Source organism: Empidonax traillii, unplaced genomic scaffold, assembly GCF_003031625.1.
Source record: "Empidonax traillii isolate 1590-97213 ecotype Southwest subspecies unplaced genomic scaffold, ASM303162v1 scaffold726:size354854, whole genome shotgun sequence".
Taxonomy (NCBI): domain Eukaryota; kingdom Metazoa; phylum Chordata; class Aves; order Passeriformes; family Tyrannidae; genus Empidonax; species Empidonax traillii.
Genome location: NW_020955919.1, coordinates 77,305 through 94,731, shown reverse-complemented (window position 1 = coordinate 94,731; position 17,427 = coordinate 77,305). Strand labels below are relative to the sequence as shown.

Below are 17,427 nucleotides of genomic sequence, written 5' to 3'. Positions count from 1 at the left end.
TCATTGGCACCTGGTTCCATAAGTAAAATTCCAGTTTGTTACAATAAAGCAAAACATAAATAACAATAAGATGCTTCATCAGCCTTTTGAGCTTTGTTGCAGGGCACTGAAATATTTTGCCTGACTTTTAAATTAATTCTTTATTATTTTTTATCGAATCTTCCACTGTAAAAGGGGACACATGGGGCTGTTTCCTACAACAAGAATAAAGCAAAATAAGAGCAGTGTAATGAATGTATCATAAAAATCACAAAGCACAATTTTATTATTGCCTTAAGTGCAATTCCTAGAAACAACTTGATGGAGAAAGCAAACTGAAGCAATGAACTACTCGAACAGTCTTTTTAGTATTCTGTTCTAAATTTATGCTCTGTAGAGCTGACAAGAGCTGTATGCAAACAGTTTTGCTGAGGGCAAAGGAATGTTTCATCATTAAGGATCATGACCCTTCTCTCTGTGATCAAAATGAGAAGCGCATGCCCCTCAATGTCATAAAGTGTTGTTGTGACCATTCCAATGAGTTGCTCTTCAAGAGCTGGGAAGTTGACACCTGACACAATTTGATATTAAAATGTTACATGGTGATTAATTTTATCCACTGACACAGCAGAAATATTCCTCAAAGTTACATTTGTTTGATATGACACGTTTTTTTTCTTTTAATGCTTAAAATCCAAATCAGACAGAGGAAAAATCCAATTACTGTGAAATGCTTTGTCTCCCACTCTTTCTCTGTGGTCCTTCTGTTTCACTCTTGTTTCATGTTAGGCTGGGTGAAACCACTATAAATTAAATCCTTGGTAATTTTGTACCTTGTGAATAACAGGATCTCTATCTCTCTTGTTAATGTATGACTGATTTTTGTCCTGTTTCTCCACTAAGTAATTATTATTTGCTGAGGTGCATTGAGCCTTTAACAGGACATTGCCTTTTAGAACCTAAATGATTCTATGATTGTGCTGTAAAGAAGAATGCAAAGAATGGGAGAATGCATCTCCAGTATCAGCCACTGTTATATGCAATGGCTAACATTTTTAAAAGCATAATAGTTACTATTATGCTTTTATGAACAATAAAAAAGAGAATAACAGAAAACAAACATTTGTGGGTTGGTAATTTGTGAACTTCAAATTCTTTTATTGTATTTTTAGGCATGGTCACATTTTGATTTCTCTTTGTCAGATCCAATTCTGACAAAACACTTAAACACACAATTTAGTTTGGGGAGCAATGCCATCTAATACCATGTGGGATTATTCACCTATTTCAAAAACAATTGAAAACTCTTTGCTGGACAGAGATCTCTCATTTCAGTCTCAATTTCCAGTACTTCAGAAGTAGATTCACTATGTCCAGTTTTGATTTTCTGATTTCCTTTTTCTTTACAGGTAACCCGATAGCTAAAGACAAATCAAGTCAGTCTCAAGGCTGATAACATTAAATACAACACGTGGGAATGTCATTCCTCCAGGCAATCCTTGAAGTGAAATTTTATACTACTGGGGTGTATCCTTCAGAATCAATTGTTTCAATGAGAACCTGGTTTGTAATCATCAGCAGCCTTGAGATCAAAACTACTGGAAAGTCTTTTTGAACTTCCGTGTCACAAAGATTTCATCTGATTGAACTGTGTACACTTGTAAAATTGTACTTGCTAAGGAATTTGCAGCTGTAATCACACGCTGATACTTTAAAGGTGCAGAAAAGCAGCAAACTGTTGGGTTCTCCGTTGCAGACCAGTGGCTTTTCATCTTTATGAAGTCAACCTCCAAAATGTATTGGATTCTTCCCTCTAAAATGATCCCTGGTCCATTTTCAGATTGCTGGTGGGACTGCACACTGCTTTAATTAAATTTCTATTGCAGAAATGGTCCTCTGGCATGGCAGTTTTAGACATTTTTATTTGTGTTCTAATCTTGCAGCTCTGAAAGGTACATATTTCAACATCTTGAAGTTGCTTTTGTTATAGGAATGGAATTATATATCCATTGTTAATAATTATTGTTGACAAGTAATAGTTATCTGAATATACCAGTCATATTAGATTGCATAGTCAGGTTGACATGTTTCCCTAAGGCTAACCAACAACTGCAGCTTAACAGTTAAAAAAAGTAGTGGTCAAAACTCAATTACCACCTCCATTATAAAGCATTTTATACCTAAAAGATAAACATTTGCATTTAATTTGAAGGAGATGGGTGTTCCTGATATGTACTTTACTTTCCTAACCTTTAATTCATTTAAGTTCATGGTAATCAGTCAATGACAGTATTTCATCTCTTTTTTGTAAAGGTAGGCAGGGATGTAAATGAGTTTTACAATTATGAAATTGGATGGTAATCATTCAGAAATTTTGGCTTTTTATTAAAAAATAAAATCTCTTGCTTGAACCTAAGTACTGATGGTTGCTTATGTAGATGTCTGTTCAGTCTGTTTGCTATAAATGAAAAAAGGTCTTAGTACCCTCCCAGATTTACACTTCATGAGTATTTTGCTTGCTTACAGTCATCCAATTCAGATCTGATCTTTTCCAAAATTTCTTTACTTTTTTTTTTTTTTTTTGTAGCAATTTTTGAACTTTGTAATGTGCTGTTACATGAAAAAAATCCTCAATATTTAAAGGCCTTAAGCATCTCTGAGCTTTTTCCTAAGTTATTACAGAATGTATAATTTTATACTCCATTTAATATATATTGTACCATCTGTACTGTTGATATAACAGAAACTTGGCAGTTCCTTTTAGGAACTCTGCATAAACAAGCTGACCAGAGAGGGTAAGGGAATTTTGACTTTATGCTTTGGTGAATTAAAATGAAAGCCACACACACAGTGGTAGTAAAAAATACATAGGGGTAAGCTTATGTGTGGTTACCAGACTTGCAAAAACAAACAAACAATCGAACAACAACACAAAACAGAAGCGGGAAAATATTTTATCATTATAAGCCATTGACATGGCTAGTTTAGTTATATATTAGGTTCCATGATACATGAAAACCCTGGAGTGCTCCGCCTGTCACAGTAGCCCCTGCTGTTCCAAAACCATTTCATTACCTCTGCTGTATTACTGCACAGGAGAGCTTAAATAAAATAAATGACTGTTGGGAATAAAATTGAGAAGTATATTCTATCATTCTGCTGAGAAGTAATAAAAAATTGTTAGCAGGAAAAAATCTTATTTTCTGATTAAAATTTAATTAGAATAAACTGTAGCAGCAGCTAGGTATATCAGTATTTTAGAATGGGTTAGTATTGTATGGATTTGTGCTAACAAGTTCTGGACAGAAGGTAGCATCTTTAAGAGATTGTCTGGGACAGTGCAAAATATAAATGTGCTGTTTTGTAGACTTTGAATATGGCCTCTCTTTGGCCAAAAATCTATATCATGCTTCTAAATATATGTTTTCTTTGTTTCCTTGTTCTTAAACCAACGCTGAAAGTACTGTATTATATACAAGTGTAACAAATGCATATCAATAAATAAAAATAAATGGATTTTCAAATATATTGAATAGATTATCTGCCGTAGTTAATGTCATGACTATTCATAGTAAGTGAATAAAATTGTAATATAAAATAGAGTTCCCTATATGGATGGGCCCTTTGGAGATCTGTTTATCCATGGAAAAAAATATTCTTTTCATGAATAAGAATCTAAAGTGTTATATTTCTTTAGTAGAGCTGGGAATATCTCCTATTATATTAAAAGGTCCTTTTGAAAGGGAAGCAAGCTGGGAACCACAGTTCAGCTATCAACAGTGCTGGTTTAGTCCTGCCTTTGAAAACTGAGTGTAGGTGACTAGATCAGCTACGGGCATTCATATTGCAAGTGTGTGAGAATGAATCTTGCTTCAATTACTCATTTGTTCCATATATATTACTTCCTAGATTATTTCATCTGGTTACGAAAATGATCAGTCATTATGAGCAGAGGGAAATCCATGTTACCCTTTGAATTCAGTAATCATCAGGAACTCTGAACTGCAGAATATGTATTCCTTTTCTGCAGTTCTAAGTGGAAGTGCATTGAGAGGGAAAGAAAAATCACTGTTTTCTCATACCTTTCAAAATTAAATGTCTTGGATCAGTTCAACAAAACATAAAGGAAATCCTGATATGAATTTTAATGAAAAATAATTTCAATTCAGTTCTAATACATCTAAAATAGAGCTTAAAAAACATTCAAGTCTAGATCTTGGTGGTATGTAGTTTATTGGTCATAAGTGAATGCTAACCTTTAAAACAACACTGCTACACTGTTACTACCTACAAATTCACCTATTGTGCTATATCCTTTAAATTTTCCTATTTTTCCAATATCTTTTAAATCTTGGCTCCTTCAACTCTGCTCAAGAATGTTACTGGTGTAGTGTTTCAGTATTTCACCAAACCAGTGCAGTTGTTTTGACAGAGTGCATCAGATACATTTGTTTTGAAACTAAAAATCTGCCATATAGAATTTTGTTATGTTTCATAAAAATATCTGCAGGGAATTTTTGCTCATTGTAATTGTACAGCTGGCTTTTACACTTTCCAGGTAATGCATGAAACTCTGTAAAAACAAAACAGAAATATGTGATTGGCATCTTTATCTGTTGATTTACTGCCTCCTCCTACATGCCTTGAATTTTACACATCTGTGGTTAACCAAGATATTGGCAAAAATACTGGAAAAAGTTTTGGTTTGTACAAGAAGTATTGCTTTAATCTCTAGTTTCTTTTTGTCAATAGTCAGATATCTCTATCAAAAAATATCCCACCTGAACAATCACATGGCATTAAATGATTTTTCAAGGATTTAATGGTATTGAATAATAAGAATTACCTAATCACTTTGTGTTGTCCTTATAGTGCAGTTTGTAACCTAATAAACTTTTCTGTTTATTTCATAGAATAAGAAAATATTTCCAGATTACATTTTTGATCTTGTTTCTGGAAGAAGTTATGTAACTTTCTGATACCACTTTACAGAGAGTCATTGCACATATTTTAGTGGTTGTTTTTGTATCTTCTATATTCATCTGTACTGCTTATGTGGTGATTAGAAGAGGTAGTATATGAATAGACTGAATTTCCCACCACTTTTTTTGACACATTTGCAGGATTACAAGTGTTGCCAGTGTCTCTTAATCCGAAAATAACTTAAGACCATCTGGCAGAAGGGCCACTAATGGTGACATGGGAAACTCTTGTATAAAAGAATGACAGTTCTTTCTCAGAGTGCTGTGAGTGGGATGCCAGACTAGCCAAAGCCATTGCAGTGTGGTTTCACAGCCAGAGATGCAGATCCTAGGGAATGGAATCCAGCATGTGAGCACTGGGGTACAGTCAGCATCCTGAAGCTGAGCTCTATTTTCACTCGCCCCTTGCAGGTATACAGGTAATTCAGTGTGGCAATGGAAAGTGATATCCAGTTATTCCTTGGTAATAGATTCTCTTGAATAAATATCACTAATTCCATCAATATTATATTTTTATCAAAAAGGATTGAAAGACTTGAAATATATCTGGCTTTCAGTTCTGAAAACCAGTTTATTAAACAACTGAATGAAATACATAGTTTGTGTAATAGAAATATTATTGCTTATATGTAACCCTAATTGTAAAAGTTCTATATTAGCTCTTTAAATTTTGTTTACATTCATATCTGTAAAATTCCATTTAGATCATCTATAATAGCAGGGACATTCTTGTTTCCCCTCCTAAAACACTGAAGTAACCTAAGGACACTGTGGTATGGGATTTATGGCTTTGCTTTCACTGCTTCAACTGCACAGTTGGGAAAAAAAAAACCCCTATAAAAATACTTATGTTACTCACATTGCTGAGAAATTTTTCTTGATTATGAGGAATGCATGGAGTTGAAAATTTATCCCGTATTAGCATATGGGTTGAACCTCTTGATGTCTCTTCTCCTTACTGTCATAACAAACGTGACAGAAACTGTGCTTGAATTCTCCAGCCCTATGTCTTAGTGTTTAAATCTGATATCCAGAATTTACCAAATATACACTATTTATAGTCACTATATCCCCACATAAAGGAGTTTTTTTAGTTTGTTTCTCTCTTTATGATTAATTATGGATGCCTTGTCCAATTTGGGTGTGGAGAATATAACCCTTCCTATTCCTGATTTAGAGTTTAAGTCTCTTTGTTTTTGTTCTTTTTATTTTTCTTTGGTCATTTTCTCTTTTCCTGGGATCCAGAAAGTTCTTACAAAACTTTAGTAGTGATGAGAAAAGATTTTTAATACATTGTGGTTTGGAGCTGAACACAGGAGTTAGCAGTTTTTGGAGAGAAGAGAGGGAGATGATATGTTCCTATGATTTTAACTTGAAACAGTTTCCAGTTTACACTATTCTTTCTAAAGAGAAGCATTTTTTTCCTAACTATAAATGGACTGTGTTTCAATATGCTCTCTGATCATAAAGTTGATGAAATGGTCCTCTCTGTATGGTAGATTACCTCAGCAGAATTTACAAATGGGAGATGATGATTTTGCTAATGTCCATAGGCAGGTAGACAGAATTTGATCCCAGATGCTCTGTCTAATGTTCATGGCAAAAGTGACTCAAAAACAATGCCTCCATATGCTGTAATTGCTGGAATTATTTCTCAGACATATTCCCTTGTCATCCCTCAAATGTAGAACTCATTAGATTCCTAGTGGGAGAACATATGGAGAAGAGAGATGATGGAAAACATTATAAAACAGATTGTGTATTTAAATTTATATTATAGAAGACCTCGGTGCACAGACAAACTTAGCAGAGAAAGTTCAAACTCTTTCTTTCCACTTCATAAGGAAATCAAAATTTTTGGAGCTGTTATCTCTGTGCACTCAAATCCACTTATAGATGCTGCTAATCTGAGGTCAACTCTGCATTCGTTTCATTATTTTTCCAAATATTTAGTTCAGCTATAACTAAAATCTTTCCACTAATAGGAATGTCCAGAAGTCAAACTTCCACTTATACAATTTTGACGGCAGGATCAGGTCTTATGCTATGGATTTGTGATTTCAGTGTCAACATAATGACTTTGATGAATACCTTGTTTGTGTTTCGGAAAAGAAGGGACAACATTTCTTTTATTCATCTTAGCTAATGAATGGGGATCATATCTAGGGCAGAGCTGTTTTAATGGCTTCTGAATGTTAAAAATCAATTGTTTATCCTTTATATTATAATTAAATAACACAAAAATAAGGTAATCACACATGAATTTAAAGTATTTAAAGTATCACTCGTGTTTGTGGTACTCTTCTGGTTACACTTAGGACTCTGGTTTATGGTAAATTTTTTTCTGTTTGTTTTTTTTTCTCAATACTGATCCTGAAGCTGGTTTCAACAGGGAGCATATGGGGTACTATAAAGTGTATAGTAGTAAAGGTGAATACTAGCACTACCCACTGGATAAGGTGGAGGTGGATAGACTGACGTCTGGGAGCACTATGACCTTACTGCAGTGGCTGGTGAAATATGGCTGATCACCTAGGGAAAGTGTAGGAAGTGTTTCTAGAGAAACAGTTCTGCAGACATTGTTACCCCACTCCAAAAGAAACGGTTCTGACAGGGTATTGCTTGTTCTATGCAGCTGAATCAGATGTCATACCTAAACAAATACTGGAAGGATATAGAGAAACAGTGCAGACATCTATTATGGTGTGACTTCACAGGCCTTAAAAATATCAGATATATCTACAGAATGTCCATCTAGGTCACTGCCTTTTTAATATGAGACAAAAAATGGATGTTTAGGTAGCATTTGTAGTAGAGTTGTGTGTGTATGTCTGGGAAAATATGCCTGCCTAAAGCCAAGATTTGGTGTCATATTGTGAGAGAGGGCCTTCCGAAGTTCACATCTGATGCTCCTCCTTTACTGTTGGAAATGGACTGTGTTATTATACTGTTCTTCTAAGCCAGAGTAGTGCAGAATACTGCTGACAGGCTGTTCCACTTGTCCTGCTTCTTTCATAGCAGAATAGTTGCTCTGGCAAGCCTTGGCAGGAAACAAAACATGTATTACCACACACACTTTTTGTCTTAATACTGGCAACCATGATTATTCTCTCTGTTTAGGTGTTTTTTCTGACAGCTACAGGATAAATGTTTATTATTAGGTGAAAATTTAAAATTTATTATTTTGCACCAGTCTGAACAATGCACTTGAATGATACATTTTGCAGCTTCTTGTTTGTTTATCCTCTTACAGTTTACTCATTTGTGCTATAAATGTATTAGCCTCTCCATCAGCTACTGTTGGCACCTTTTAAAATAGTGTCATCAGTTAGTGGTTTTTCAGTCACTGCAGGGAAATACTCTTTGGGTAATAAGTCTTTCATCAACATCTTATGGTTTTTCCATTCTGTCAGTATCTGCATTAGAAACTAGATGATGAAGTAGTAAAAGAGCCTTGAAGATGTACTGATTTAATTATTCTCAGGCAAATAACTAGACCTTGCTTAGTGAAGGAAGTTACAGCTCCTAGGTGTAAGATTGTGTTCTGTCATTCAGAATATCTAGCACTCTGCTTTGATTTAAATTTGATTATACAGAAATTTGTGCAGTAGTAATAGCAATATAAAAGATTAACAGCTACTTGAAAGATGGAACCTTAAGTATTGATGTATGCAATCAAGTATCCAGCACATTTCAAAGTGAGGGCTCTACCTAATGTTCCTAATGGATAAGGAAAGTAGCAAGTATTTTCCACCTTTTTATGTCTTTGGAAGGAAATAGAGACATACAGTAAGACTGAGAGCTAAAGTGCTGACTGTACTTGAGTTAATGATGTGTTTATTGCCCAAGTCCATACAGTTTGGATCTTACCTCATCTTTTGTTAAAGTAGGTAGCATAAGGACCTTAATCTGATCTATTTCTACAATTAGCAGTTCTGACAGGAAGTACAAAAGGCAGTTCAAGCCTGCTTGTGCCTGGGTTAGCTCTACTGTCTTAAGTTATTCTCCAGGTAAATCTAGTCTTAATATTTTAGCAAAATAGTTCAGAAAATTAAGCTCCAGTTAGTTTGAAGACCTAGATGAAAGAGTACATGAAACATCAAGGGTTTGGGTAAGAACAAAATAGAAATTAAGAAAATTTAGATTTCCCCTACTATTTCACCAGATTGCTGTATAATTGTGATAATTATCATCCTAGTCCCATCTCCAACAGATAAATATAGGAAATTCAGTCCTGCTCTTATTCCTGCCATAAACCACATACCAAAATCAGTTTATAAAGGTAATTTGACATAAAACTTTTCCTCTCAAAGCCCCTATGTAAGGTCTCTGTTCCATGCCTGTGCTCTTTAAATCCTGAAAATAGAGCTTTCTGGGATCTTTGCTGGTAAATAAAGCTTCTTGTGGACTTATACTGAGGTTTACATTTCATACTGACTACTTGTGTCGGCTATTCCAAACACTATAGCATTGGCTCAAACTCCTGCCTCTCATTACTTTGTTGTTGGTCAATATAGTCAAAAATATGCTTTGTAAATATTGTCTTTAAATTTGTTACATTTGATCATCTGCAGCAATGCTATTTCTTTGTGTCAAACTTCCAAATGATTAAAATGTCCTGAATAGTCATAAACTCATTTAATTCATTCACAATAAAGAACTGTGGTGCCTTAAGCTACTTTTTACCAGAGAATTGTCAAGGTGACCTTTCATGCTGTTTCAACTGCCATTATTTAACTATTAGAATGATGGAAAGCTTGCACTTTGCTATTTGAGTGGCAACAGTTCTAGACATGGGGATCTGAAAGAATGGAACCTATGAGAGACTATAATTAATGTGTCACATTAAGGGCTTAAGGATAAGCAGCCAAAGAAAGACTAAATCTGGTGGAGCTAAGCAGCTGCAGCCTAGTCTTGAAAACTAAAAATCCATTTGCAGTGCTTTCTATATTCTTAATATCTGCTGGTGGTGTCAAGTTGTTAATGATAACTCATTTTTCCTGCACTGTGTCTTGACCATCCATTGTTAAAAAATCTACATGCCAATGCAGCCTCTGGTTTGCTATTAAAACTCCTCTCAAGTTTAATTATTAATGAGATAAATGTCATATTATGGTTTTACCTTCTATTTTAAAAAGAGAAAATTAACTTCTATTTGTTTTGAAATTTTTATGTACATATTTATACAAATATTAAAAAAATAGAAAACCCAGTAAATATCTGAAAGCTGTGTGTGTGTGTGTGTGTGTGTGTGTGTGTATGTGTATAGAATTAATGAGTTTTAAAAGCACTTTCAAGCTACACAAATGTCCATTAGGGACTCGTATACTAGACCAGAATTAGCGATACACTGGATACACTAATTCTTGCCCACCCAGGACATGCCCACTGTATAGAGAGGTAAAGTACATTTAAGCAAATAGGAACTTGTTGTACTCCACTGTATAAAATCTGCATGTATTTGTCTGTGTGTGTCTTCATTGTAGGGCAAGAGATTTTGTATGCTATAAAGGTAACATGAAGCAATCGTAGCAGGCAGTGGAAAATCCATCTTTTGGGTCACAGAGGGGTAAAAGAGGGAAACAGTTATCTTTTTAGTTAAAATGCAAATTTAGAATTTTTTTTGTTTTAACTGAATTGAAAAGAAATATTAGTTGTTTATGTAAGTTGTACTTACACAACAATAGTTGAGAAATAATAATTTGCCCTCTATAAAATAATTGTGCTGTAATTTTAAGTCTGTTAATTACCATGCTAAAATGTAATTTTTCCATGACTATATGATTAAATGCATTCTGTCTACAGGAGGCTTGACTCATGTTGATAGAAAGCAAAATCACCAGAAAGACGTGGCTGTTGAAAAAGCTTTTGTCTTCACAATGCTGTTAGAGGAGCATGAACATCACAGACTGTGGGAGCTGTGTAAAAAGCAGAACAGAAGAAGGTTTCTTTTTCCATCAGCGGTTAGGTGATTTATATACATGACTCACATTAACATTAATGGGAGTTATCTGCCTCATTTTTTATGAGCCTGATGTGAAGTTAATGGCAGTCTTCCCATTGTCTCTAGTGGGCTATGTATCAACCACTAAGTGCACAAATGGGTTTGGTTGAAATATTGGTGCTTGTAGAATGGTGCTTGCTTAGAATTTCAACATGCTTCATTTACAGTCCCCCCCCCCAAAAAAAAAAAAAGGCCGTGTGACTGCCTAAGTGTCTGAGGCGAGGAGTTTAATATTGCAAAGTGTGCTGATATGTGTGCACTTTGGGGCATCTACATGGCAGACTGAAGAGATGCCTGAGCCAGCTCACAATGACCTGATGTGTGCAGCAACAATAATCTGCCCAGCAGCATGAGCTGATTTACTTTTCAGAGATCTGAACTGGAGCAGGTGTAATAGAGTCTGTTGTACAGGCCATGGGATGGGGAAGTTGCAGAGCCTGTGCAATCCCACTTTTTCGAAATCTACCTTGGATTTATCTCTGTGTTGAGTTCTCCTCTGGTTTTGACTGGATTGTTGTGTGGTTTTTGGTTGTTGTTGATTGATGTGGGGTTTTTTGTTTATTTTTGTTTATTTGTTTGAGTTTTGTTTGTTTGTTTTTATAGAGGAATCATACTTTTATCGCAATAATACTTTCATTGACTTACATATGCTTTGCAATTTTTACAAATGCTTTTTGTTTTTTTTCTGTGAGGAAGGGAAGGAGACCTGATATTACCAGGAGAACTTGAAGGATATCTGTTCACATTTGTCCTGGGATAGAGTTAATTTTCTTTCTAGTAGCTGGTACATTGCTGTGTTTTGGATTAAGTATGAGAAAAATGTTAATAATACACTGGTGTTTTGTTTCTAGATAAATAGTGTATAAGTCAAAGACTTTTCAGTGTCCCATGTTCTGGCTGTGAGGTGACACACAAGAAGCCGTGAGGGAGCATGGCCAGGAAAACCAACCCAAACTGACCAAAGGGATATTCCATACCAGAGATAGTATATAAACTGGGGGCAGTTGGGTGAAAGGGGTGATCACTGCTCAGGAGTGGGCTGGGCATTGGCCAGTGGGTAAGCAATTGTATTTTGCATCACTTGTTTCTCTCAGATTTTCTTTTTCTCCCTTTTTCCCAATTTTTTATTCTTTTTTAATTTTTTTAAATTACTATTATTAGTAGTAGTATTGCTATTATTATTATTTTTATCATTTTACTTTGTTCCAATTATTAAACTGTTCTTATCTCAACCCATGAGGGCTATTTGACTTCTTCTCTGACTCTCATATCCATCCCACTGGGGAGGTAAGTAAGCAGTTGCACGGTACTTAGTTGCTGGCTGGGGTTAAACAGCATGCATGTTCCTTACTATAAGCCAACCACTCTAGGAACAGATGACCAGCCTTGCCTTCAGTGAAGAATGTTTTTCACCACACACCGACAAGCCTGTCCAAAATAGCTTTCCTGTGGATTGGGAACTTCTCTTGTAGTTACTCATGTTCATGCTAAAATATTCAAGCAGTATCAGGTTTCTCCTTATCACAATGTCACATTGGTGTATACATAAAAACCCGGCCTTCGGAAGAACTGTTGAGAGAAAGAGTTTTGTGTTGAAGCTGAGCTTCAAATAATGTTAGGGGAAGCTACATCCTGAGGGCTTTCAGACACAAAAGGTTCCTCTTCACAGTCTGCCAGACACGACCTCTGATGGTTTCAGTTCCACGCCCGAGCTGTAGCAAGGCTGAGCATGTACTTTGAAGACACATACGTACAAACAATACAGCACAGACCAACACAGGCAAGAGACTGACACCTTTATCAGCATACATGTAAAGATGCACAAAGCATCCATGGGACCACATGCAACACAGACCGCCCACTCACTTCCTCCTCTCTGGATGATCAGGATTGAAACCTATGCACCAAAATAGTTTGCTGCACCTGAAATATGCAACAAAATGCAGTTAATGTCCTCCTCAGGCTGAAATTTTGCTATGGTTTTTCTATCTGCATGACATCTTGAAATGTCAGCTATTGCAGATGGACTGGATTTTCCCCAGCTCTGGGTTACTTACAGTTTCAAAATAGATGAGAAAAGCAGGGGAGGTGCTGTATGACATTGGTAACCCATCAGGTAGGGAGCAAACAAGCACCCAAATGTGGGATTTTCTGGCTATATTCACATATTTTAGGGGATGCACAGACAGAGTAATTGTAGGAGGAACAGAACAAGTACTCCCTATTTGTTCAGCTCTGGTATAGCTCCACATCATGCATAACAGAAAAGGTAGGTGTAGGGAAGAAAATAGAGATTAATACAATTCTCTTTGCTTGTAGGAAGTTTTACAACGTTATTTACAAGCTGTGGTTTGGTGCTTTGGTTTTAATTATTTATTTTTCTTTTTTTTTTTTCCTTTTCTTATTTATTTATAGATCAAGCATTGTTAGATAATTTAAAATAGCACTTTCATACCTTGTTGGCTATCACAAGTTGGACTGCACTGCTCTGGAATTTTTTTATTGCATATATTTCAAAGTTTAATAAAGTTCTGCATTTTTACTAAGGACTTGCTTTCTGCTTAATTGTGAGGAAATGAAAAACCACAGCAATGCCAAAGGGTTTTATTGAAGTATCAAAAATCAGCAAGCAATCTTCACAAGCCAATTAAATAGCACTCTATGTCCCTGAAGTAGAAAGCATGTAGGCTTGCACTTAAATTGGCACTTTCTTTGACAAAGAAACCAACCCTTACACAGTCAAATCCATAAAATTTATCAGATGTAATATACTAAGTGCAAATTAGCAGTCCTCTCACTATCACAAGAAAAAAACTCTAAACACACAATTCTTTAAAAACCGTATGAGATATCAATACTGCAGGTTTAAGTTATTTCCATTAAAATATATGCATTTGCAATCAACGAGTGATCTAGATCAGCACATGTGCCACAGATATCAGCATTCACAGGATTGTCTGTTTTCTTGCCTTTCATTCATGCTGGGACTGTATTGTTTCTAGGGTGCTTTCTAGGGGCTGTGAATGTGCTGTGGATTACACTGAAGTACATGAAGCCCACTCCACAAGAAAAATTGCTGTCCTTGGTGAAGTAGGAGTTTCTTTGGTGTCTAAGAAGTGGTGCAGACCCTTTGAAAGATGGTTCAGTATGATTAACATTGGAGTATTCTTACAGAAAGCTCTTCCAAGGGATCCTGCTTTTAACTTCATGGCAGAGACACAGAAGAGATGAGTATAGTTAGCCAGCAAAAATCCCCATCACACTAACAGGAGTCCTTCCCACTAATCATCATATAGCTATTCTTTGTTCAGTTATTTATATTGCTAGTAAACCTGGGATGGCTCTGAAGAATCTTGAGCAAGATTCTTGCAAAAATCAGTTGGGATATTTGAATGCAGGTACTCAGTGCTGTGTGTTTCTTTTACAAATTTATGAGGAGGGGATAGAAGTATTTTGTTCACTGTCTTTGTGCTGGATGTACTTCCAGTAAGCCTTTTCTGGGCTAGAGAAAATCCTACTACAGTGCTAATAACCATTACAAATCAGACTAATTCCTTGCAGTCTGGCTCTGAATCAAGAAATGGTTTCCATTTCATGGGGATTTTTTTCCTCCAGTGATCTTGCAAATCTGTTCATTTTTTTTCACTCATTTCTATTGGATGAATGTTTGTATTTCAAAGGCGTCATCATCAACCATCTTTTGCTAGCACCTTTATCACAAAGGATAAGGGTAGAATGACCACATTCAGATTTCACTTTCAAGATGATCTTTTATTGTAGTACAGAAGAACACGGTATGATCTGTGGACACTATTTTTCTAGTACTAAATTTCACTTAGTTTTTAGTGGACTGGGAGACATTTTTAGATTCCAGAACTGTTAATGATCAGCTGTATAACTACAAGAAGTAATGCAGATTTGCTCATCAGTTACTGATGATACCCTTCTTGCTGCTTGAACAGTAGAAAGTATGTTTAACTGACAGCAAAGTCCATCCCAGAAAGTCATAATGAGTTAAAAAAAATAATGCAAACATCATCTTGCAGCAACTCTGTTATGACAACCTAGAAAACCAAGTACTTCAGGAGTCTGCTCAGAAGCAACTGTGAAGAAAGGAGCTACTGGTACAGGTCCAAGATCTGTTGCCTCATCCCTGCGGGCTAATGAGACTGACAGCTCCTATGAGTGGATGACTCCTCCCTGAAATTCACCCTCTTCTTGTGTCATAGTTTGATGACATTTATACTGACAGATGTCACAAAATTATATTCTAAGACGATTTGAGTTCAGGCTCAATGGAATGTTTGGCTTGAACTCAAAAGCTCTTGAGGTAAAAACACCCTAAACTTCTATACCATGTATCTATTCACAGCTGAAACTGAGAGCCTGCAGAAGGAGGCATTTGTAGATATGACATCTTTACAAACTTTTCAGAATATGCCTGCTGCCTTGGCTGCTTTCAGATATACAAATAAACTTTCTGGTGTAGAAAGTTTCTTAGGATCACAGAATTACAGGACGATTCAGGCTGAAAGAAACCTCAGGAGGTCTCTGGAGCAACCTCCTACACAGACCAGGGTTATCTTTGAGATCATACCAGGTTATTCAGGGTTTCATCCAGACTTGTTTTTAAAATCTCCAAGGATGGAGACCGCAAAGCTTTTTAAATAAAACTTTCCCTGGTGCTTTTATAAGGAGTCTAATTAGAAAATAGACAACAAGTTAGCAAAGACATACAGAGCTTTTGGTAAACTCTGTAAAAGAATGTGGTAAAACAAACACCTGAAGAGAAGTACAAAGATCAGCATTTACAGAGCCTGTACTGTCTACTCTTTTATATGGATCTGAATCATGGGTCATTTACTGCCACCACTTGCGTCTCTTAGAACGCTTCCATCAGCGCTGCCTCCGTACAATCCTAAACATCCACTGGACTGACTATGTGTCCAACACGTCTGTCCTTGAACAGGCAGCAGTCACGAGCATTGAGGCCATGCTGCTGAGAACACAGCTGCGCTGGACAGGGCACGTCTCCAGGATGCAGGACCATTGCCTCTCTAAGATCGTGCTTTGTGGGGAAGTTGCCACAAGAGAGGAGCCCCGAAGAGGAGATATAAGGACTGCCTGAAACAATCCCTCAGCCTTGGCCATATTGATCACCACCATTGGTCTACTCTGGCCTTCAATCGGGAGGCCTGGAGACACACCATCTATAACGCTGCTGCTGCTTTTGAGAACACACGCAGGATCACTCTCAAGGAGAAAAGACAACACAGAAAGAATCACGTCTTGTTGGTATCACCTGGGGAGTCTTTCTGCTGTGCCTTCTGCAACTGGACTTGTCTATCTTGCATTGGTCTTTTTAGCCATCAGCAAGCTTGTAGCAAGCGTGGGTAGAGCCCTTCTCAAATCTTCGTTAGCGAAGCCTAGCCATGATGATGATGAATTAGAAAAAAAGGGGTATCTTAATGCAGAGAAGATTAGTATAGAGAAACTGTCTGACAAAATGGACTTGACATGTTTTCCCTATTCTATTGCTCAAAATGTCCAGTTCTATTACTCCTTCCTTTTGTTTGCCTTCCTCTTTTGCTGGCTTCTCTTCCATTATATCCTAAATTCTGTGAAGGGCCATGACATGAGGCATGTATAAATTGGCAAACATATGGTAGGCTTTCTTTTTTTGTGAACTGTAGGGCACCTCCCCTGTTGTAGAGATATGACAGTGCTATGGTTTCTTTTCAAGTAATGGTTGAAAATTTTGTTTCACCTGAAGTTGTTTTGCCAAATATTTGGGTAAGTAACTGTGATGAATAACATTCCCAAAGACTAGTTGGAGCTTTTGTCCACTGTGTGTTTTGGTAATCTTTTATTAAAAAAAATTAGGTGCCTGTGGTATCACACGTAGTTACAACTGCAGTTATAACAACTTTGTGATGCAGCAGTAGCAAACAAGCATGTACTCAATCCATAAATCATTATTAAATTGTTTGTGCCTGTGCTGAATCAACTTGATAATTTTTTGTTGTCTCGTTCATTATTCAAAACATTTGTGTCTGATGGAACATGATTAAGAGTGTTCTACTGGGGACATGCAGCAAAAAGATGTAGCAATTAAATTTTTAAAACATTAGTTTTGTTCCAGATTACATAGACTTTTCACAAGGCCATGTAGTGATAGGACCAGGGGGAATGGCTTTAAACTGAGAAAGTAGGTTTAGATTAGATATTAAGAAGAAAGTCTCGGTGAGACACGGGAACAGGTTGTGGAGAAGTTGTGGATGTTCCATCCGTTTAAGTGTTCTAGGACAGGTCGGATGGGGCTTTGTACAACCTGTTCTGATGGAAGATATCTCTGTCTGTGACAGCAGAGTTGGAATTAGGTGACCTTTTAGGTCCCTTCCAAACCAAAACATTCTTTTTGATGATTGTTCTCTGTTCTCAGCAGGATATATTTTTCAAACC

At 36.4% G+C, this 17,427-nt stretch overlaps 1 protein-coding gene across 12 annotated transcripts in view; it reads left to right on the top strand.

Moving 5' to 3' along the window:
* Window positions 1–3,505, top strand: part of TAFA2 (TAFA chemokine like family member 2) — a 179,704-nt gene extending 176,199 nt beyond the window's left edge. For all 12 annotated transcript variants that reach the window (XR_003573100.1, XR_003573098.1, XR_003573099.1 and 9 more), the window contains one exon: window positions 1,389–3,505. Coding sequence is in view for 1 of the 12 variants with exons in the window: in XM_027900432.1 (XP_027756233.1) it covers window positions 1,389–1,400 (12 nt within the window). In the remaining 11 variants the exon portion in view is untranslated. The remainder of the gene's footprint in view (window positions 1–1,388) is intronic.
* The last annotated feature ends 13,922 nt before the right edge of the window (window positions 3,506–17,427 follow it).